This window comes from Mesitornis unicolor, unplaced genomic scaffold (assembly GCF_000695765.1).
Source record: "Mesitornis unicolor isolate BGI_N332 unplaced genomic scaffold, ASM69576v1 scaffold25369, whole genome shotgun sequence".
NCBI classification, from domain to species: domain Eukaryota; kingdom Metazoa; phylum Chordata; class Aves; order Mesitornithiformes; family Mesitornithidae; genus Mesitornis; species Mesitornis unicolor.
The window spans coordinates 1-22396 of record NW_010208362.1 but is presented as its reverse complement, the minus strand read 5'-3'; the positions used below and the strand labels follow the sequence as shown (position 1 = coordinate 22396).

At 37.2% G+C, this 22396-nt stretch overlaps 1 protein-coding gene across 1 annotated transcript; it reads left to right on the top strand.

Moving 5' to 3' along the window:
* Positions 1-7499: 7499 nt before the first annotated feature.
* On the top strand, positions 7500-20808 carry LOC104546960 (plasma kallikrein-like; the record flags this gene model as incomplete). The annotated part of the gene is made up of 12 exons (XM_010192487.1): positions 7500-7557; positions 9252-9414; positions 10065-10171; positions 11625-11784; positions 12367-12476; positions 16166-16325; positions 17110-17219; positions 17308-17467; positions 17594-17709; positions 18084-18258; positions 20242-20417; positions 20713-20808. Coding segments are annotated over exons 1-12 (1591 nt in total), but the record flags the coding sequence as incomplete, so codon positions are not given.
* Between the last annotated feature and the right edge of the window lie 1588 nt (positions 20809-22396).

The window sequence follows — 22396 nt, the reverse complement described above, 5'->3', positions numbered from 1 at the left end:
GAACTTTGTGTTAATTTTTGAAGTGCAAGTCTGTAAACATCAAATCTTAGTGCCTTATCTACTCAGATAAAACTATTCTATTGAAACAGTGCAAAAAACATTAAGTTATGGAAGTAACAACAGTAATGCCTATGATGCAGTAATCTGGTTATAGTCCATAGCATTTGGGAGGTAACCAATAGTCTCAAATAGTATCGTTTTCACATTTCTTTGATTCTGAAAGTTACAAGTGATCAGTTCTTCCACTTGGCATACTTTATTTTTTCCTGTTTTGGTGATGACTGCATCTATGAAGACAAAGCAAAAATCTGTGATAATTTCATTTCTCCTTTGTTAAGCATTTTTAGCAGTAGCGAGTGCTCTGAATTATTTTTTAGCAAAGTGTACCATAAGCATTAATCTGTATAATCATACCATGACTAGATAGTGTGCAAATTACACACAGGATTTAATAATGACAGAAACATTGTATTATTACAATTTTTGAAAGTAAACTTCTACTATGCCACAATATGGAATGAAATGATATCTGTAAAAATTACATGCCTGGGTGCAGTTCAGTTACTGTTGGATAATTGGTTGTAGCGAGATGGGTGTTCGTTTCATCTCCGAAGTAACCAGCGACAGAACAAGAGGAAACGGCCTCAAGTTGCTCCAGGGGAGGTTTAGATTGGATATTAGGAAAAAATTATTTACTGAAAGAGTGGACAAGTACTGGAACAGACTGAACAGGGAGATGATGGAGTCACCATCCCTGGAAGTGTTCAAGAAGCACATGGATGTGGCATTCAGGACATTTTCCATTTTCAAGAAAACAAAAGTCATGAAACAACGATAATATGGTTACATTCTTCTGCCTTCATTTTCAAAGACAGGTTTCTTTGCTAGATAGTAACAAGAATGTACGTTTACAGGGCTGATTGTAAAAAATTGTTTTCTTTATTATAACTTTCAAGACTACCTTCTTATGTTGATACCATTAAAAAATGACATATGTTTTCCAAAGTGACTCTAAGTTAAGGAATTATTTAATGTTTTTGGGTACTTTGTAGTGTGAGCTTTGTAAATATACAAGATTTGCATTCAAAATATGTTTTCTCAGAACATTCAGTAGCTGAAACCTGGAGAGGTACCTCATGTGTTTTGTTAAACAATGTCCTTAAATATAGGACTTCCAAGACAAATGAAAACTAGTATTAATCCCTTTTCTTCGGTGGGATCATTTTGTGGAAACAGTTTTTTAAATGGACCAAACTATAAAAGTTTTTTACATAAGGAGGTCATTTTTGTAACATCTATCTACAATGACCAATATTTTTGCTTGTGCTTTGTTTCTGTACCATACACTTTTCTCATATAATGGGAATTCAAGTAAATTGTAATTTCTTTTTAATCTCTGATGGGAACAAGACAAATAATTGAGAGAAAACCTGGATAAAACTATAATGAGAAACTCATTATTAAACTTTCTATTGGAATGACAGAAAAAGTGTGAGTGTTTCTGGGTCATGGCTTATGGCTGTTATGAAGAAAACTGACAACAAACTGTCTTTAAGACATCTTGGGTAGCGCTGCTGAAAAGCACCTTCAGGACTGCCTCAGAGGCACCTTGACACAAACTGCTTTTTGGGCTTTGAAAGCCTCATGTTTGAGACACATGCAGAAGGTGGACTAGTGGTGGCTAACAAGACATCTGCCTGCCTTCTTGTGTTTAATCCTCTTGCCATGAAAGACAAACACCTGTGTATTGATGTCAGGGCACTGCAGCATACAGATTCTCTTGCTATGGATGATTTATCATGGCATCTCACTGATGCTCCTGTTCCAGCATGTACAAGACTAGTGCATAACTGAGCACCACGATGCCCCAAGAAGGGCTAGTCAAAATAAGGACTGGGAGGGCTTCTCACCACTTAAACAGGTCACAGGCAAAAGACAGACTCATCATAAGGAATAAAAAAAAAAACAAAACAACCAATTTTGTTACCAACATCAGAGTAGAATAATGGGAGATACAACCAGATCTTAAAATCAAAATACCTTCCCCCCTCCCCTCCCTTCTTCCTGTCAGCTTTTGTTCCCGGTTCCTTCATCTTCCCCCTCCCCCTTTGCCTTGAGGCACAGGGGGATGGGAGTGGGGGGTTGCAGTCGGTTTTCCCGCCACATGCTTCTCAGGAGTAGGAAAAAAAATTCAGCCCAGTGTCTCTCTCTGCTTCCACATGGCCCACTCTCCATAGGGGAAAAAGTCCTCAGAAGTCCAATATGGGTCTGCCCACAGCTGCAGTTTTCCTCACACACAAAACTGCTTCAGCCCAAGTCCACAAAACTCCAATCTGGGTCACAGTTCCCTCACGCACAAACTGCTCCATCACACACTGCCCAGAGTCATGGCTTCTTCAAGGGCAGCCACTGCTCAGGTGGCCCTGCCCCACCACTGAGCTCTATGGGCTGCAGGCCAGTAAACCCAGATCTTGCCACAGCTTGCAAAGTGGAAACCTGGGTTCTGCGTCCTCCTCTTCCTCCCTCTCCTTTCTTTCCTTCAAACCGATCTTGGTGTTCTTCAAAGTTGTTCTCCTTGGGCCTCACTCCTTTCTCCACTGCAGGTCTCCTCTGATGGTTATGGAGATCCTGACTCTCTCTCTCTTTTTTTTTTGGGATGAAGCTGCAGTGGGGCTTAAGCTTAAGTTGTGGTTGGGGCTGGCCAAGCCCAGCTGGGCAAGGCCGGGTCTGTGCCACCTGTACCTGGGGACATGCTGGTCAGGGCTGGTGCCAGAGAGAGAGAGAGGCATGCCCTGCATCCCCCTTAAATACATGAATTTGTAGGGGTGCTGATTGGCTTGGCCCTGGTCAGAGGTGGGTCTGACAAAAGAAAACGGGGAGCTTTTCAGGTAGCTTCTTAAAGGGCCATCTCCACAGCATTCACCCCGTTACCAAATACACAACCAAAAACCCCTCACAGAAAACCCAATACAGAATCCTACCCCACATTCTTTCCTAAAAGCAGTATTGGTGCCATCCCTTTGCAAACCTCCTCCTTAGTTCATAATCAGGTCATATTTGGACGATGATCCTCATAGTTTGCATGGATTAAAAACTAAATTAATTAACTTTCAAACAGAAAAACCAATCTTAGATTCTTCTGATAATGCAATTTCTTTGCTAAATATAACTCCACGTTTTCTGTGACAAATGGGCTTTTCTGATCCATGGCTTGTGGAGATGAAGTGTCCATTGAAAATGTACATTATTTTGAGAGAAGAGAGGCAGGCAGTTAGCAAAAAACTGTATGCCCAAACCTGCAGACCTGACTACAGACTAATAGTTCAGGTAAACGTATAACTTCCCCAGGAATTACTGTTTGATGATGACGAGGCCCTATAAATCTTGATCAATGGCAAAGTCACTGGGACCCTTTGGTATGTTGAAGTGTTCTGTCTTCTCTAATGTCTAACACAAACCAGCACCAGTTGTTTTAGCTGCAAAGCCTTGGGCAGTTATGGAGTTCTCCATTTATAAGAAAAAATAAAATCTATTTTAATTAAAAAAAAATAAAAGAAGTCCATTTCCAAAACAAACCCAGCAGTGATTTGTTGTTTCATAGTTGCAACTGTCTTTTCTTTTATTTTCTATGATCCTGAGTTTGGTCTGTATTGATTTCTTATTTGACATCTGATGTGCAGTTATATCTGGGCTATTTTTTTTAGGAAGAGTATTGTTGACATGCAATCGCGGGAAATTACTATACTTTATTTCAGTAGAATTTTGAATAGGAATAGAAACGCTTTTTGAATAGGATTGACACGAGAAATGTGGAATTTTCTTTATGCAGGCAGAATTAGATCTAAATCAGACTAGAGTGGTTGTTGTAAAACAATTTAGTGATTCCTGCCACTTTTGTGCATGAATGAGATTTTGATTTATGAATGCATAAATCACGGTGGAAATCAGCAGAAAGCAGTATCGAGCTAGTATGCAATTGTACTGCCAGTGAGATCTAATGTTAAAAAAACTTGCTGACGTCTTAGGCTGAAGCTGGTTTGGTTTTTTGTTTGTGTTTGTGTTTGTGTTTTTTTCAAAACGAGACAGTCAAAACAGAAGCAAGCACTCCGTTTTGTTTTGGATGATTCATGTAAATTTGGTACTTGTATCATAAAAAAGTAATTATCAAACATTTTTATGAGCTCCTCTTTTAACCTTGCCATCTAAAGTATTGAATCGTAATTACAATATCCTGATTTAGTTGCCAGAGTTATTATTGATAGCTAAAGGAATACCATGAAGGAACTCAGACAACAGTAACATTATGTGTGGAGCCTTTATGAGCTTTAGGAGTGTTTGGTGGTGTGATGTTCGATGCATTTTGGATTTCTAGTGTATCTCCTAGTATAAATCATGTAATCTCTGGATTTCAGTGAAGCTCAGTAAACTGATACCAGCTAAGAATTTGTCTCAGCATATTTTATAACTTGTCCTATGATATAATATGTAATAACTCATTCAGGAACATAAATTTCATAACACAGTCTTTTCTTTGTAGAGAAATACAGCTCTGAGTTTAGTAACAGTGCAGAGGTGAAAACAGGGGAGCATTTGTCATGTGAGTGGCCGACCCACTGAAAGAAAATGCGCTTATTTTCTAAAGGGAACGTAACAATTATGATTCTCTTTAAATGGCATTGCTGCTTTATTTCTCACCTTCACCATCAAATTAAATTTATGCCCATATTGATGTAGTTAGAATGATGTATGCTTTTGGACAGAGTGTGATACATACATTTGAAAACTGCTGCTTTAAGAAAGTGTTTTTTTTTTCCCACTAGATTGCTTATAAAACAAACACCCATTGCCAAAAGATTCCTTTTCCTGAGACAAATTTCTGAAGTAGACATAATAGTTCATAGAAATGGAATCTTACAGAAGTGTCTGATAAACGGATATGACTGCATGTTGTATGACGAGAAACATGATCTTGGTGATATTTATGATGTATCTGCCCTGCTTTTTCTGGCTGTTTGAACTGTATACCTTATTTTTCTAAAGTGTAAGGTTGGGGTTTTTGTTGTTGTTGTTGGTTTTTTTTGTGTGTGGGTTTGTTTTTTTTAAAATGATAATCACTGCTAATGTCTGAGGTAGAAAGCCTAGATGAGGAAAGAAAAGTCAAGAAAATAGAAGTCCTTGGAAATCTGTTTGTGCCACCAAGTAAGATGCATACATACAAAAAAGGAAAAATAATTATTTTAATTGAATACTAGGCAGGCTGAGCAACACAAAAGGGTATAAGTACAGTTTGTTTTATTTAGAAATATTCAGATACATTATAGTTTTTTGATTATTTACAAGAGTATGAAATATCTATAGTTTGAAGTAAAGGTGATAATTTTTCCAGATGTCTAAAAGTTTATAATTATTTTAGCGATGAGAAAAGAAAGACTAAGTGACACACTAGAGGCTACACAGAAAGGCTTCTGTGGTGTTTGCTGGGGATTGTACTGTACTGTACTTTCCCAGAGCTGTAATCCCATGATACCTCTACACCCTGTGGCTGATGGAAAGTATCATCTTCTGAGCTGAAGGTCAGAGCTCTACAGGCATCTTATCCTCAAAACACTTCATGTTATAGGAATAAACTATTGATGCGTTTTGCAGTAAAGCCTTCTAGCACTCTCCTTTGTCACTGTTACACACTTAAAAACTAAGAGAGCGCATAAAAACAAAAGCTGCTGTACTGAAAACATTCGAGTCCTCTCATACAAGAATGTCAGGGCAAAGCAAATCAATACATAGGAGAGTATGAAGACTTTCTCTGAGACACTTCATCCTCTCAAAGGAGGAGTTGAAGACCTTGCTGGCCCAGAAGTCATGAAGAAGTAATTTCAATCATCAGGATGCTCAAAAGGGTCACAGTTGGGTGAAATGTTTTGCTCTAGATATTTTTTGAGTAAAGCATAACTGTCTTTCCAGCATATTCAGTCTAAAGGAAAAGAAAAAAAGTGGGAAGGCAGGAAGAGTTGTCCCTGTGGCAATTTCACTATGAATAAAGCATCTCTTTTTTTTTAATATTTGAAAGAATTTTTTTTGTTTGAAATTTATTTTGCTTTGGTTACACGTGTTAAAAAGAATTGTGGAAATCAGAAGAAGTGATTCAGATCAGCTATAAATTAAGTTTGACTTCTTGTTGTTGCATTTACATTTTATGTATTTGCAATCAGGTTTGTTTTTCTACTGGCTCCTGGCAAACTGAAGACACTGGATTTTGCATCTAACAGCAGAATATAAGTGTAGAAAGGGCCACAGTAAAACTACTTGGAAGAAGTAGACATGATAATTTCCTCAGAGTATTGCAAAGGAGAAATAAGAGCTTGAACTGATGTTAAAGAAAACAGAGCAAAGAATACATTCCCTCTGCCATTTTAAGAAAACGGTGTAAAAGTAAGAAAACATTGGTGATGATTCTGTTCTCAGTTACAACAGTTTCATAAAGGTGTCATTTACTTGGGTCTGAGTCATTAGTCTTACTGATTTTATGTGGAATTCCCCCCTGCCCCAGCTCAGGATTTACTCTTGAAGTGAATCTCATTCCCTGTTTATCTGGGTTCCTGTGCTTCTAGCAGAAACTCTGGTAGTTCTGCACCAGGGATTCACCTTTTATTTTAAAATGTCATCAAGAGGCAGATGCTCAGCTGGTGTAAAACCTGGACATCGATTTCAGCGCAGTCTGGATGATGTATGCTCTGAAAATGTTGCCCAATGTCAGTAAAAATATTAACAGAAAGAGTACTCATTCAAAGTAAATATTAAAGATAAGTTAGCACTGCAGGCACAGTAATATCTAACACAAACTGTTGACCTTTTTTTTCTTAATAGAGCATAAACCCTATCTATTCATCCAGACCTACTGTATTTTCAGGTAAGTAATCATTATTGCAACTGATATTCAATGCAAGGTTTTCATAGCAACAAGACAGTGTATGTTGATCTAGTTATGGATCATGTTGTGTGTTTAATTTATTTGATTCTTTCACAGCTTTAGTTGTAGCATGTGAGAAAAAAAAAAAAAGAAATGGTTTAAAATTCCTGTAACATACACCAGAAACAGTGAGTGCAAATAATTTGTTTGCTGTGACGCTAATAGTAGCCACTTAACTACCTGGAGAGAGTCAGGATTAATAATGACATTGTGATGGAATATTGCTCCCAGTCTAAGCAAAAATAAATATTCTGCTATAAAATGAGGCAGAAAATCTCTAAGTGCTTGTAAGCTTTATTGCTTTTTGCGACCATAAGGAAAGGAGAAACCCTTGTTGCTCTTTTATGCTATTTTATATGTACCTTACATAACTGCATATCACACAGCTGTAATTTGTAATTCTGAGTGTAATTTTGAACTAATGGTTTAACAGTAAAAATGTAAATCGGTGATATGCCTTGTGGTACTTTGTGAAAATAATTATACACATTTTCTTAAACATAGCCTAAAGAATGATTTTGTGTTTTTTAGGATGATTTGGATTTATCAGAGTTTTTATTTCATTTTCTTGCTTGCTTCCGTTTACAGTGGTAAGTGAATACATAATTCCTAGGATAGTCGCACAGAGTAACACAATTTTTCTCAAAGGGGAGATGATTTTTAAGTGCAGTCTGGTGCTGAGAAAGCTGTCATGAGTCCACTGGGTTGCGCTTGCTTGGGTTTGGGTAGCTCACATAACCCTGTTACCTGATATAGAACTTTCCAATGGGGCTTTACTGACACTGTCCTGCCACCCCCCTCCCATGCTGTCACTTCTCCCAGTACTCATAGGACCATGCTATGGGCAGGACTGACAGCCACTCAGCCCAGCAGCCTCACTGGAGGACAGTGGTTGAGCTTCAGAGCCAACATCCTTTTCTATTTTTTTTTTTTAAATAAACAAACCACACCAGCCTTCAGTCTTATTCACACATTGCCTTTGTGTGAAATTACTGAACTCAAAAGTGTCTGTGCAGCACCTGCTTACTGTCATGCTTGAAAGACTATTGCAATAAGTGTGAATAACTCCAGAACCAATTGTTTTATTGTAAATTAGTTTTTTAGATTTCTCTTGATGTGCCAAAACATTAGTGATTTTGTATGTTTTTCAGTGTTAGTCTGTGTTAATGATTTACCTTGTTCAGTTAGCAAAAGTCAAACTACAAAAATCGCATTGCACTTCCCTGAAGTTCTCTATGCTGATAAATTATAACTAAGACCTAACACAGATTTATGTTCAGTAATGTGTAACTGTTTTCCTGACGGACAGTTAGGCAATTTAGCTTTTTAGCAAATTCTGTTTGATAAATGTAGTATTATTTAAGAAATGTTTTACATGTATTGAAATCTCAGTAAAACTAAAATCTTGGAACATTTCTGAAGCCTAGGAAATATTTTTTAATTAAATTATTCAGAACTGCCATAGTTTCACATAGTACATAGTTTTAAAGCATGTGTTTTAACACTGAGATCTTACAAATGTCATGATTTTGAAAGATGGGAACAGGCTGCTCCTTGAGGGTCTTCATTGCACAGCTCTGCAGCCTGAGTGGGTGTCAATACAGAGTCCGATATGGGATTGGTGATGGTTTCCTGCAGATGCAAGGTGATAGTTGAGCTCATTTTTATTCTGGTCGGTTCCTGAGATGCAAATCCTGTAACAGTACTTTTTAAATTGTAAATCAAGTCAGAGGGGCTCAAGGTGGAGTATGAGGGAGCAGGTGGCTTATAAAATGCTGGCAGCCATTGTAGCTATGACAGTGGCACCACCTGTGACTCTGGCCTCAGAACATCCCTAAACAAAGTAGGACCGTCTTCACATACAACTTCCTCTTTTTGGTCTCTGTACTTCCTTCTCTTGGTTTTCCTCTTAATGGGGCTCTGTACTGGTCTCTCAGAAGATGCTTCTGCTGCTCCTGACAACTGCCATCAGAAGGTCCCTTCCCTCTCTGCCTTGTGGCCCATCCTGCTTCTTGGGCTTCTGTCTTAGCTCGAGCTGCCCTGCTCCAGCATTGGGTACGAGGCAGGGATGGGGGCAAACACTCCAGAGAGTTTTATTTCTGCTGGAGAGCAAAGACGAGACTCTCAGAGGAACTGTGCTACTCACCCCTCTCACCCTCTTCTGCCAAAGAACTCTCTTAAAAGCAAGGTCAATGACAAAGAGAAGCAGTGGCTTCACCCTCTCCTGGTGAACTGTGTGTGCTCCCATCTCTAATAATTTATGCATTTTGTTGTTCCATATCAGAATGTGTGACTGAGATCTATGAAAATACATACTTCCAAGGAGGAGACCTTGCTACAATTTTTACACCGAGTGCCAATTACTGCCAAGTAGTGTGTACTTTCCATCCTACCTGTCTGCTCTTCACCTATTTGCCAGTGGCATGGACTAAAGATCCCACAAAAAGGTAAAATATTCATATCTGTGTGGCTTTTGCTGGTCTTCTGTGATAATTTTAGGAAATTGGTAACATTTGACAGAACATGGGCACACGGGGAAGACTGCAGAGTTGCTGTGCAAAACAATGTCATGTATCTTTAAAAGCAGTGATCTAAAAGAGTGTTTGCTTAAATTTGAAAGATTAAGTTTGGTAATGCTCAATCTTTCACACTTGCACACCAACCCTTCCAAGGAAACAGAACCAACTGTGCACTCCTTCCTCTGTGCCATGTGTTTATTGCTGAGAGACAATGTGAGCCATCTCACATCTCCAATGGTCTCTACAGCCCCATCCTGCATTTAACATACTTTTCTCACAATTAAGGACGTGAATAGCATGAGAGGATGAGGCTGACCTCCCTCTCTATGCCCAGTACATTTCTGTCCGCCAAACCCTGGGCTATGTGTCTTGCTTTAATGAGACCTTTTGGAGCTCCCACGTGCACCGAGTATTCTCATCTGCTAATGCCAACAAAACAGATGCAGCTGTACCCTGTCTTTCTCCAAATTGTGCTTGTCTAAATTTTAATGTTGAGGGATATTGGACAGTCTGTATTTCACCTAAGAAGCAATGTGTTGTACTACAGAAGCTGTGAATTGCTGCATTTTAAAACACAGGTTTTCCTGCTACTTAAAAGACAGCGATATAGAAATGCTGCCGAAAGTGCATATGGAAGAAGCTATCTCTGGACATTCCTTAAAACAGTGTAACATCCAAATTAGTGGTAAGATATGGTTATTCATGTGTATGCATTTTATGCTCTCTATCATGTAGCAGATGTCAGAAAATTAGCATTTCAAAAACAGGAATAGAATCAAGGAAGCGGCCAAGCAGTGATTTGCATGTTTTTGGTCTGATCTCTTTCAAACACAGCTTACAAAATCTTCTGCTGGCTTCACCCTTCAGCTTCAACTATCCACTACAGAGGCTCCCCAGATGAGGTAACACGGAAATTATGCCTCTGTAGTGACTCTTTCATTTGCTAGAGGCAGATGGGAGCACATGCTTTAGGTGACAGCTCCAGTTCTAAAGATTAATTTACTACTATAATTCCACTCCAGCAAGCTGCTTATAAGGTATGGGTGATCCTGCTTTTTGCCTTTGCAGAGCAGTTGCCCAGCAAAGCCAAAGTGCACAGTGACAAAGTGATGTTGCAACCTTCATGATCCTGTGTAGTAATTCATTAGCAGTTCCATTTTCTAGTGTATGTGTGCTCTGCACAGTCTTAGTATCAGCATGCCATACCTGCGAGTTATCAACAGACATATTTAAAGTCTATTAAATGTGTTGTTCTAAATATATTTTAAACTTGTGCCATCAATGATTTCATTAAGAGGAGAACAACTTTTAGCATAACATGGAATTACAGAAAAACAGAATAAGGAAGAATATATTTACTCAGTTCCTGGCTTTGAGGGCAAATAGTGTCTTACAGATGTCAGGCTAATTCTCTAGTTTTATTAGTATAGTACCTCAATATGCCAGGACTAAATGGGTCTTACTTTATGCAGGTTTTCCATTGCAGCTATTGACTAATAGTTGAGCTTGCTTCTGATTGTCACTTGCCTTTCAGAGCAGTCAGGACTTTAAAAGCCCTTTCCTGCAAACATCCTGTCACATTTATATTTGAGTACCTTTGGTCCAGCTAAACAGATTTCAGAGGGATGTTATAGACTAATGGATGTCACTGGAGTTCCTCTAGAATGAGACAAATGCCACTGAAATGAAAATCTACCCATATGTGTTTGGAAAATGTACCAGTGGTTGGCTGACTTGTTCTGTGAAGAGACCCTGCTGACCGCAAGGCAAAACCTGCATCCTGCATGGGTGAAAGCTATTTCAAACCCCATGATCCCAATACTCCCTCTGTGGACTGTAAACTAAATTTTCTGGCTCAAATGGGAGGTGGCTGTTTCTTATGAGGACAGAATTTGCCTTTTAAACTGCTGTATGAACATGGAAATGGAAAAGTATATGTTTTAGTATTAATCCTGAGTCCTTGCTCCGACTAATCTCTTCATGGTCTCAGGTCATTAGAGCTCCTCACTTATGTAGACAGAGGCACTATCAAAGTCTGCCAGGTTTTTCTCCTTTGCCATAAGGTACTATACTAAGATTACCAAAAAGAAGAATTGAAGAATCTTCTTCAGATGTTTGTCTTTTTTTCTCCCCCACAGCTTGCAGCCCAGATGTCCACAAAGGACTGGATATGGAAGGGAAAATTTATGATGTTGCTATGACTGACAGCTATCAGCAGTGTCAGAAAAGATGTACCAATGACAACCATTGTCATTTTTTTACATATGCCTCAGAAACATTTCACGATGCAAGCTTTCGGTAAATATAGGTTTGATCCCTCTCCTTGGACAGCACTATGCTTTAGTAGAGTAAATCTAAGGTGAAAGAATTTGTTCAAGGAAATAATTTTTCTTTGACTTGTCATCCTTGCAATACTTTTTCAAACTTACAGATAGGAAGAGGTCTGTAGTAAATTAGCTTTCATTTGTCCATCCCTGAGAAAGACAAACTTGATTATCACAGTACTAAAAAAAACCCAGAACAAAACATACCCCTAAAAATCTTTTGGAGATATTGAAATGCAAGTAATGTCGGTAAGTCTGCAGCATATTGCTCTGTTAAATCTTATTCTGCTTATTGCTCTGAAAATAGCATCACCAAGAGAAGCCAGAGAAATACTTTCATTTGTAACAGGACTGTTTCCGAGCCAGTCATCTGCTCAATTTTACAAGTTAAAAATTTTTCAGGTAGCTCTGTTCTTTATTTGAAGATTGTTCTGGAGATTGGAGATTGCTCTGTCCTGTGGCCAGAACATGCACCATGTAGGAAACATGGGGCCAGGAGAATGGTGTAGGCCAAGGACCTGTTTTCTTACTGCTTTCTTTATTCTTTGTCACCCAGCAAAAAATGCTTCTTGAAATACACCAGTGTAGGAACTCCAACCAGCATAAAGGTGCTTGATGAGGTTGTGTCTGGATTCTCTTTAAAGCCATGCCAGCTTTCTGAAATAGGTAACTATTTAAAATACCTGTCAATTCAGTTTAGATTTATGGGTTATGGATTATGAGATGCAGTGTCTCTCTGACATGTAGAAATGTTTAATTATGTAAAAGAATTCTAGTATAAACTTATTCTTGCAAATATAGTTAGTACACTAAGGCACAAAGGAGGTTCAGGTATTTTTGACTTTTCCATTTTATTATTTGTCTTACAAAAACAGTTGCCTGCTTTGAAGATCTAAAGAAATCTTACTTAAGATTAGCTTGATGAAATTGCATGTTATCTTTGTACCATGGATACAAAAATGAAAGACAACATTCCATCAAAGATCAAGAGGAATATAAAGCTTTCTAATTCTGTTTGTATACTGTGTATGCACTTAAAAGTTTTTAATGAAGACCTGCAGCTTTCTAATACAAATGGCTAATATGAAGGGAGGTATTCTGTGTTTTGTGGGTGATTTGTGATGAAAGCAGTTCCTACAATCATTCCTACATTCCAATCATTCCTATTCCTGCTTGTTTCTACAATCATTACGCAGGCAAAAATCTCAAGAGTGCAAGATCAAACAGTGTGTATTATACCTTCTTATTCTCAACTGTAACATCTTTCAGGTTTTTTTTTTTTACCTTTTTTTTTTCTTCCCAAATCTACCTCCACCTTGACTTACTGTCTGGAATTTTCTGTTCTTAATGATGATGAGATTCTACTGCTTCCATATAGTCTTTTTTTAGCTTACAGATAACCTAGTTTTCCCATTTAAATGACATTTTGTAAAGACTATGCATCTTTTTTTCTGTATCAATACATTTTCTTCAGACTCTGCTAGTCCAACTGTAGGAATAATCTTTGGAAACTATTGAAAAAGTAGTTCTGTTCAGATCTTAACAACGAAGACTCTTAAAGACAAATGAAGTATGAAAAATTAAAAAAAAGGAAGAAAAAGTTTTGCTAAGAGAAGAAAACAATTTAACTATTCCCTTGCTATGTGTATGAGGGAGGGAGGGAAGTTTTTTTTTTTCCAGACTCTTACATTAAGATATACTAGAAAGACACTTATTCATGGTTAGAAGAAAAATCACAGTACTCAGGAGGGTCCTGCTCACAGACTTTGAGAAGAATTGGGGGACTGTAGCATATGCACAAACAATATGATTTTAAGTTTAAAAAAATGCAAAAGCCATTTGAAACTTTATAAAAGACATTTATGGTTTGTGACAGTGATGACATGACAGTCATGATCTGTCACAAACTATATCAGAATTTCTGAAAGCATGTGAAGGTCAACCTTATTCCTACCTGTCTTTCTTTGCTTTCTGCATCTTGTGAGAAAGGTAATAGGAGGCACAGAGAAAGAATATATCATGGGATCATAGAAGCCTAGGCAGTACTATTGACCTCAGAGGTCATCTGAGGAGGTCTTCTGTCCTAATCCAAGAAACAGCAGCTATACTTGTTCAGACAGAGATTTGTCAAATGTAGTCATAAAGTCTCAGTATCACCTTCTGCCTTGTTGTGTTGTAAATATCTGAAATGGGTTTATTTGAATTTTGTTCTAGTTTGTTTTGTTTTGGTTTTTGGTCGTTTTTGGTTTTGGTTGGGTTTTTTTGTTGTTGTTGGTTTTGTGTGTGTGTGTATGTGTGTGTGTGTGTGTGTGTGTGTGTTTTTTGTTTGTTTGTTTGTTTGTTTTTGTTTTGTTTTTGTTTTTCTGACTCTATTTAGTCTGACTCATCCTACATCTTCTGTGTTCCATTGTCATAATTTTAAAAATAGATGCTTCCCCTCTCAAAGCTTTTGGAATCGCACTGTGAAATAACCAATATTATGGGATTTCTCTGTTCCCTGTTCTACCATGTCCTCTTTCCTCTGTTCAGTAATGTTAATATTGTTGACCATCTGACAGCAGTTTGTTTTCATGAAGAAGAGAGGAAGCCAACAAACAAAAAAGGTAGTTCTTCAGCCCTTCTTTTTCCTTTGCCAATAGATCTCCTTCGCCAATAGCTTTCCTTCTCCCTTGAACAGTCTGAGCTTCTTTCTTAATGCTATTTGAATGGTGCTGCATATTTTTCTTTCAAGAGTTTGTTTCTTCCTATTTGGCCTTTCATTTTGGGCCTTTGCCTTTCTGATTTTGTCCTTATGCACACATGCTATTACCTATCCATAGCAATTTGTCTGTCTTTCTGCCCTTTGCAAAATACAATTCCTTGAGGTCATTTAATATTGAACAAATGATCACTGTACATGGTCATTGAGATCATAGGTCAGCATCCCTAAATGTCTAGATCCACGTTTGTGCTTTAAATATAATTTTCTTTAGAAATTATTCATTCTTCTGAACTTTATTTCCTCTTAACATGGGATCTTACCTACTAGTTGTCAGAGTTAATTCACCCTTATTTTCTAGTCTTCTGATTTTTTTTGGCTGTTCTTATTGTGTATTTACTGTCCAGTATTGTTGTCCTTTTTCCTTATGTTTTTTTTTTAACCTCATCAAATTAACAGAAGTCACATTAAACCCTACCTCTCCCTTTTACTGTTTTCATCTTTGTGTAGTAAGGCGTTACCGGTATGTTGGGTAGTGTCAACTTGGCTGCTGTGCTTTCTCAACAGCTGTAGTTCTCTGCTGCCACCAAGGCCCGTGTTTTGGATCATTTCACTGTTTTACTGTCTTTACAGTTTCATAGTTTCTTGAAACATCTTCCATGCTGATATTTCCTTTTTTTCCTCTCTTTATTCTTGCACTGGGATTTTAACTAGGACTTCAAGTATGTCTTTGGGGAAGGCAACTCATTCTTCTCTTTCTAATCATGCTGGTACTTCCTGTAACTTCTGTATCTACAGCCTGGTGGTGTGAATTATCCTCCCAAGCCTCTGTTATGTTATTTTGGTCATGTCACAGGTCAGACTGTACATTACTCCTGCTTATTCTCCCTAATTTTCAAATAGCATTTAATGAAATGTTAAGAAGATCATCCCATTATTTTTCTCCTAGTCTTCCATGATCCTCTTAAATATACCCATTACCTTAATTATTTTAGGCTTTGTCTAGATCACCATGAGTTATTCCTAACTGTGGATTTCTGTACTGATCCTAATTTAAAGCCTTCCCTATCAGATTAGGAAATCTATATTCTAACATGTAATTTCTCTTCTCTATATGAACATTATCGCTGCTCAGTAGTCCTCTCCATGAGTTTACAAACTCAAAAATGTTCTTGAGAAAGAGTTTTTGGTTAAAATATGTTGTTATCTTTCCAGCTTATCATAGAATCATTAAGGTTGGAAAAGATCAAGTCCAACCATCAAACCAACACCATCATGCCCACTAAATCATGTCCTGAAGTGCCACATCTACAAGTTTTTTGAACACCTCCAGGAATGGTAACTCTACCACTTCACTGGGCAGCCTGTTCCAAGGCTTGACCACTATTTGAGTAACAAAATTTTTCCTAATACGCAATCTAATCCTTCCCTGGTGCAACTTGAGGCCTCTCGTCCTATTGCTTGTTGCTTGAGAGAAGAGACCAACACACACCTCACTACAACCTCCTTTCAGATAGTTGTAGAGAGTGACATGTGAATATTGATAATGCGATTGAAAATGTGAATGCAGATAGAAATGAATCTTCTGAAAACCTTAGCATTCTGATGGCATAATTGAATCTTTTGAAATTTGGCATTTTATTCTTTTTTTATACAGACTGTCAAATGGACATTTTCGAAGATCAAGAATTTTCAGGAATGAATATTACAAGTTTTTTCACTCCCGATATCTCTGTCTGCCAAACTATTTGTACATATTTTCCAAAGTGCTTGTTCTTTACATTCTTTACCAGACGATGGCAAGTAGAATCACAAAGGTGAATGTGACAACTAACTTTAATTCTCTAAGTAGATTTAAAAAAAAACCATAGTCTTTTAATAATCAGTATTTTCTTGTACTTATGGAAATATTTTTAAAAGATTGTTTTCAGTAAAATACAGCTTTTTATGTTCTGCATTCATGAGTTTATAATTTCCTGTGGGCATTTCATCTGTTCTCTGGTGTGATCAGGGGTTTTTTATTGTGGTTGCATATGTGGTGTTAATCTGAAAAGAGTTATATACATCAAAGAGAAAGTGAGCCTCCAGAGTGCTTTAATGACTTAAAGCTGAACTTTGTGAAATTATCAGCAGAATAATGTGGTTTTTTAGCAGTATTAAGTTGTTTACTTGAAAAGATTTTTGATAAAGTTAACAGGTTTAAAAATGTTGCTATTAAGATTCCTTCTTCCATACTTAACAGTAAGAAGAGTTAAAAATCTCCATTCCACACAAAACAGAGCAATGAAGTTTCAAAACAGTTCCTGAGAGAAGCAAAACTGAGATCGCATACATCACTTAGTCACCTCTTCTACTTATATATAAATACTGTACAATCTCTAGTATTACAGTCATGTTATTTCATAAAACTACTAAAAATCTCTTTATGAATTTAGTGTGAAATAGTGAACTTGATGAATGCATTTTAATATGAAATACTTCTACAGATAGAGATTTGGGTGAAAAAAAAACATTAAAGGGAGAAGCTTTCCTTCCTAGTACCTAAAAAAATCAGTTTTAGGATGTGATAAAATTTTATTTTTCAAAAAAATTTCATTTTAGAAATCTTTGCCTTCTGAAGACATCGACAAGTGGAATACCAGAGGCACTTATATCACAAGAAAATGCTGTGTCAGGTTTTAGTCTCCTAAATTGCAGAAGATCCTTTCCTGGTAAACAACAAATTACAATAAAGATGCTAATTTTGAAATAATAAAATTAAGGCACTTTCTGATGCTTGGAATGCACTCATTCTTACAGCTTGCAGTTCTCGCACTTACATGCATATGAACTTTTTGGGACATGAACTCAATGTCACTTACACTAAAGGACACAGAGCCTGTCAGCAAGTCTGCACAGATGTGATCCGCTGCCAGTTTTTTACCTACTTTCTCCTCCAAGATTCATGCAATGAGGAAAGGTGAGATATATTTTTCAAAATTTTTAAAGATTGTTGAAATAATCATTCTGCAGACTTGAGGAGGGGGTGGTGTATGTGTTCTGCCTTAAAAGTACAAACTGAATTTTTGCATTAATTTGTTGGCAGAAAGTGTGAGTGTCACCTAAGAATGTCCTCAAATGGATCTCCAGTGGAAATAGTACATGAGCCAGGAAGGATCTCGGGATACTCACTAAGATTATGTAAAAAAAAAGCCAGTACTGGTAAGTAAAACTTTCATACAAAAGTCACAGTGCTTAACTGACTTCAGTACAGGAAGCCAAAACCTTCTTTGAAAAAAACAAAAATTGGTTGTGTTGAATTGATTGCATTGTCCAAATGGGACATCTAGTGAAGTTAGAGCACTCTGAAAAAATGCAGTTGGCCAGATCTACACACAGCTAACACCATGAGTAGTATCGTGGACTTGGCTATGATAGACTTTATGATGATAAATCATAAAGGTATTAGAATGTGTCATGTATCACCTTCTTTGCAATAGATCTATCCCTATTCAGGGATCCACAGTAGTCTCATCTCCATTTCTCACTGGTGAGTGTAAATTATCTTTAAGTACAGTTTTGAATTATTTCTTTAGTGTGTATGCAGCATTCTGCGAGAACTATTAGGATCGTGGGAGGGACAGCCGCTTCCCCTGGTGAATGGCCATGGCAAGTCAGCTTGCACGTGAAGTTGTCTTGGCAGAAGCACCTCTGTGGGGGCTCTATCATCAGCAACCAGTGGATTCTTACTGCTGCTCACTGTGTCATGAGGTGAGGCCTAAACGTAAATGGGTAAATAAACCCAAAAAATTCATTCAGCATGTGACATAAATAGAGATCTACCTATCAGAAAAATGAAAGTGAGGACTAGAATAAAATAAACTGTTCTAATGTAACCAAAAGGTGAACTTCTAAGGTTGACAATTCATATTCTTAGCACAGCTGGAACTCCATACTTTGTCCTTTTGTAATATAATACTGATGCCAAGTTATTTTAATGCATCTGAAAGATGAAATTCTAAAGCAGATACCAGATACCTACAGAAACTTAGGCACTCTCATGTGATATAAGCATTTTCTTACTGTAAATACTGTATTATCTGTCAAGGAATATCTGTTGATAGGTTATTCCATTTCATAAACTTCAAGTGATTTATCTCAGAGATTTCTCTGTGATGCTTAAGAAATGGTCCTAATCAGATAGCTTCAGCAGAAGGGTGCTCAGCAAGTTCATTTGATTGACCAGCACACAAAGTAAACTTCTGTGGGGATTCCCTTAGAATGCTTCTGGTACCTGAGCTACCTATCTCTGCGTTATATGAAACATCCAGATCCCAGTTGTCCTGGTTTTCCTTTAACAGGTTGGGTTGTTTTTTTTCCCCAAATTTTATCACAGTCAATTAATACCCTACTTTTAATGCAGATTTCAGTGGTAAGAACAAAATTTAGAGCAACCAGTAACCAAGGCATTGCTAATTTGCACTCACACATATAGCCCATATTGTTAAAGGCCATTAAAATACCATCAGATTTGAATAATGAAATCACCTGTGTTGTGAAAAGTGGATTTAATTGCAATGCAGGTAATTAATTTCCCATGTTTTATTGTCGCCACCTGTAAAGGAAGTTATTCTATCAATTACAGAGTGAAAATTGTAAGGCTTTTTCCAGTCTGATGTAAGAGAAGGGACAGATAACATAAAATGCTTCAAAGAGGTTTTTGACTCAGCAACATGGTCTGAAATCAGGCACTTTTACTCAAGCAGTGTAGTACGTTACCCACTGCTGTTTTAGTGTGACATAATATTGGCGATATTTTGCTTCCAGTGACAAACCTTGTAAAAGTAGTTAAACCCTTTAAAAGACCCTATATAAAGAGTACCATTCTATACCTGCTATCCCATGTAAAAGTTACCAGTATTACAAAAAAGCAAAGGGAGAAGGTACGTTTGAAAAATAAAAAAATAACTACGTTCATTGAAAATTATTAAGCTTAACTGATACCTATGAATTAATATATAAAATATTAAAAATTGTTGGAAAACATCTTTAGGACAAGTTTTGCATCTTCTTCATGGCATGTACCAATTTTTTTATGTTACCCTAGTTATATCACAGTTACCTTAGAATATAACTATGAAATATCCTTTAAACTCACTCAAAGTAAAGTTGGAATCATAAAGATTAACTGGAACATTTCATATAGGTCTATGATACTACACTTTCCAATCTCTATTTACATTCATTTTGGTGGCTAGATTCATTTTCATAGTAAGTAATAGACAGTAATTGAATTTATAATTCCAATCCTACTTTTCCAGCTGAAAATGCTGTTACGTTGGAATGAATGGAAAGAACCTCATGTATTTTTTCAGGATTTACATCAGGCTCTCGAAGATTAAAAAAAAAAGATAAAATAGGAGAAGAGAAACAGAGAAAGTAAAGGCAACAGAAGGGGAATGAGGATGAAGGATCAGGAGAATGAGAGTCTGAACATAAAGGAGAGAGAACACCGATGTGAGGATGAAAGTATTCATAGGAAGAAGAACAGAAAGAAGGAGAAGTTGAGGCAATGGATAAAATGAACAAAGTGGTTTTAGCTTTAAGTGTGGAAATAAAAAAAATAAAAATGGAGTGAACTCAGAGCTGTACACTGCACTCTCAGGAGTAACAGAAGATGTTGGCACCTGCACACAAACTCTAAATCAGTGCAAATCTTTTACTGCAGACTGACTGTTTGTCTTTTTCCTTCAGTCTTGAGAATCCTAACATTTGGCGTGTTTATGCTGGTATTTTAAAACAATCAGAAATAAATGAGGATACACCCTTCTTCAAAGTGGAAAAGATTATTGTTCACCCTCAGTATAAATACGCACAGACTGGATATGACATTGCTTTAATGAAACTTGATAAACCTATGAATTTTACTGGTATGTAGTGTATTTCAGAGGAATTATGAAATGTGCAGGATGACATAGGGCTGGCATTTGTATGGCTGTGCATGAAACCTGGGCTGGCTTCCTTTAACATGCAGTTGCTGTTGTTTGAGGAGAATTTCATTTTGTTGGCTTTGAAAAGGAAATGGGTGGCTTTAATTCATGTGACTGGAGTGATATATAGTATAAGGGACAAAGTATAATGTGAAGGCTATCATCAGGGGTTGTGTAGGTGCAACTTAATGTTGCAGTTGTCTCTGGTCAAACTACTTCTTTAATCATATTTTAGATTTTCAACTACCTATTTGCCTGCCATCAAAAGAAGATGCTAACATACTTTACACCGACTGCTGGGTAATTGGATGGGGTTACAGAAAAGAAAAAGGTACAGATAAATATTTAAACAATGAGTTCCTGTATTTGCAAAATTTATGTGGTTAAAAAAACCCCAAAATTCCCTCCTCCTTTTTATAAAAAAAACCCAAACCTTTTAACAAAGAAAATTCTACTGTGTTATTGATTATCATTATTACTATCTGGCCAGCACTGTAATATCATTCTTAATTAGAAGCTACTTCTATTAAAACATCATAAAACATGTATGAAAGATGTATTAAATTATCATCAAATAGCTCCATGGTCTGACATAAAAATTAGATTTCATAAATTGCTTGATGCAATGATTTGAAATATGTAAGAATGCAACATTAAAAGTATCCTGTACAGCCCTCAAATACTTTTCCTTAGATTTGAGCTTAATCTTCTGGCAAAACCCAGTATATATCTGGAATGCCCACTCTTTTTCAGGCTCCCAGCTGAAAAAGGCCAACAGACTTATCACTGAACGGTGAGGTTTTAAACTGCAGTCTGCACAAACCCCGTGCTTGTTCTTTAAGTGATTGTGTTCATGTGACTTTAAAAATCAGAGATTGAAGTATGTTGCTTTTATGATTCTGAAGGTTGACTATAAACGATGCCAACGACCTTTGTGTTTTGATAGTAGATGGGATTTGAACTTCTCTGATTTTATATGGAGGTAGGCCAAATAGCTGTTAATTATCAAAGTCTGGTTTCACATGTATTTATGTATTTATTTATATTTTTATATGTGCAATGTCTTTTCCTTTATATGCCTTCATATTTGAAGGTTAGAGTTCAAATAGAAGGTTAACAAATTTAGACAAATAATGTATAGGCTAATTTCTTCCATTAATTTCTAAGAAAAGGCTGCTCTCCAATACTGTTACTCTATGTGCAGATTTCTCTATCTTATAAACTACTAGGGCATGGAGCAGCACAGATTTGGCAACCTGCAGATTCCAAACCTATTGTAACACATTAATAAGAAGTAATTGTTAATAACACAAAGCAATATTCTCAATGAGAAGACAAGTTCCAAGTGCCAATGTTGTGAAAGTCACACTCATACAAGGATTCATTGCAAATCACAAGGGAGTTTTGAAGCTTGCCCAGTCAAGATACATAAAAGAGCATTATAAAAAAAAGTCACATTAGCAGACAGAATCACAGAATATTAGGAGTTGGAAGGGACTTCAAAAGATCATCCAGTCCAACTCCCCTGCCAGAGCAGGATCACCTAGACTAGGTCACACAGGAACACGTCCAGGCAGTTTTTGAATGTCTCCAGAGAAGGAGACTCCACAATCTCTCTGGGCAGCCTGTTCCAATGCTCTGTCACCTTCACAGTGAAAAAGCTTTTTCTTATGTTCACATGGAACCTCCTATGCTCCAGCTTGCTCCCATTGCCCCTTGTCCTATCATTGGACACCAGAGAGAAGAGCCTGGCTCCTTCCTCCTGACACTCGCCCTTTACAAATTTATAAACATTAATGAGGTCACCCCTCAGTCTCCTCTGCTCCAAGCTAAAGAGACCCAGCTCCCTCAGCCGCTTCTTGTAAGGGAGATGCTCCACTTCCTCAAGCATGTTTGTGGCTCTGCACTGGACTCTTTCA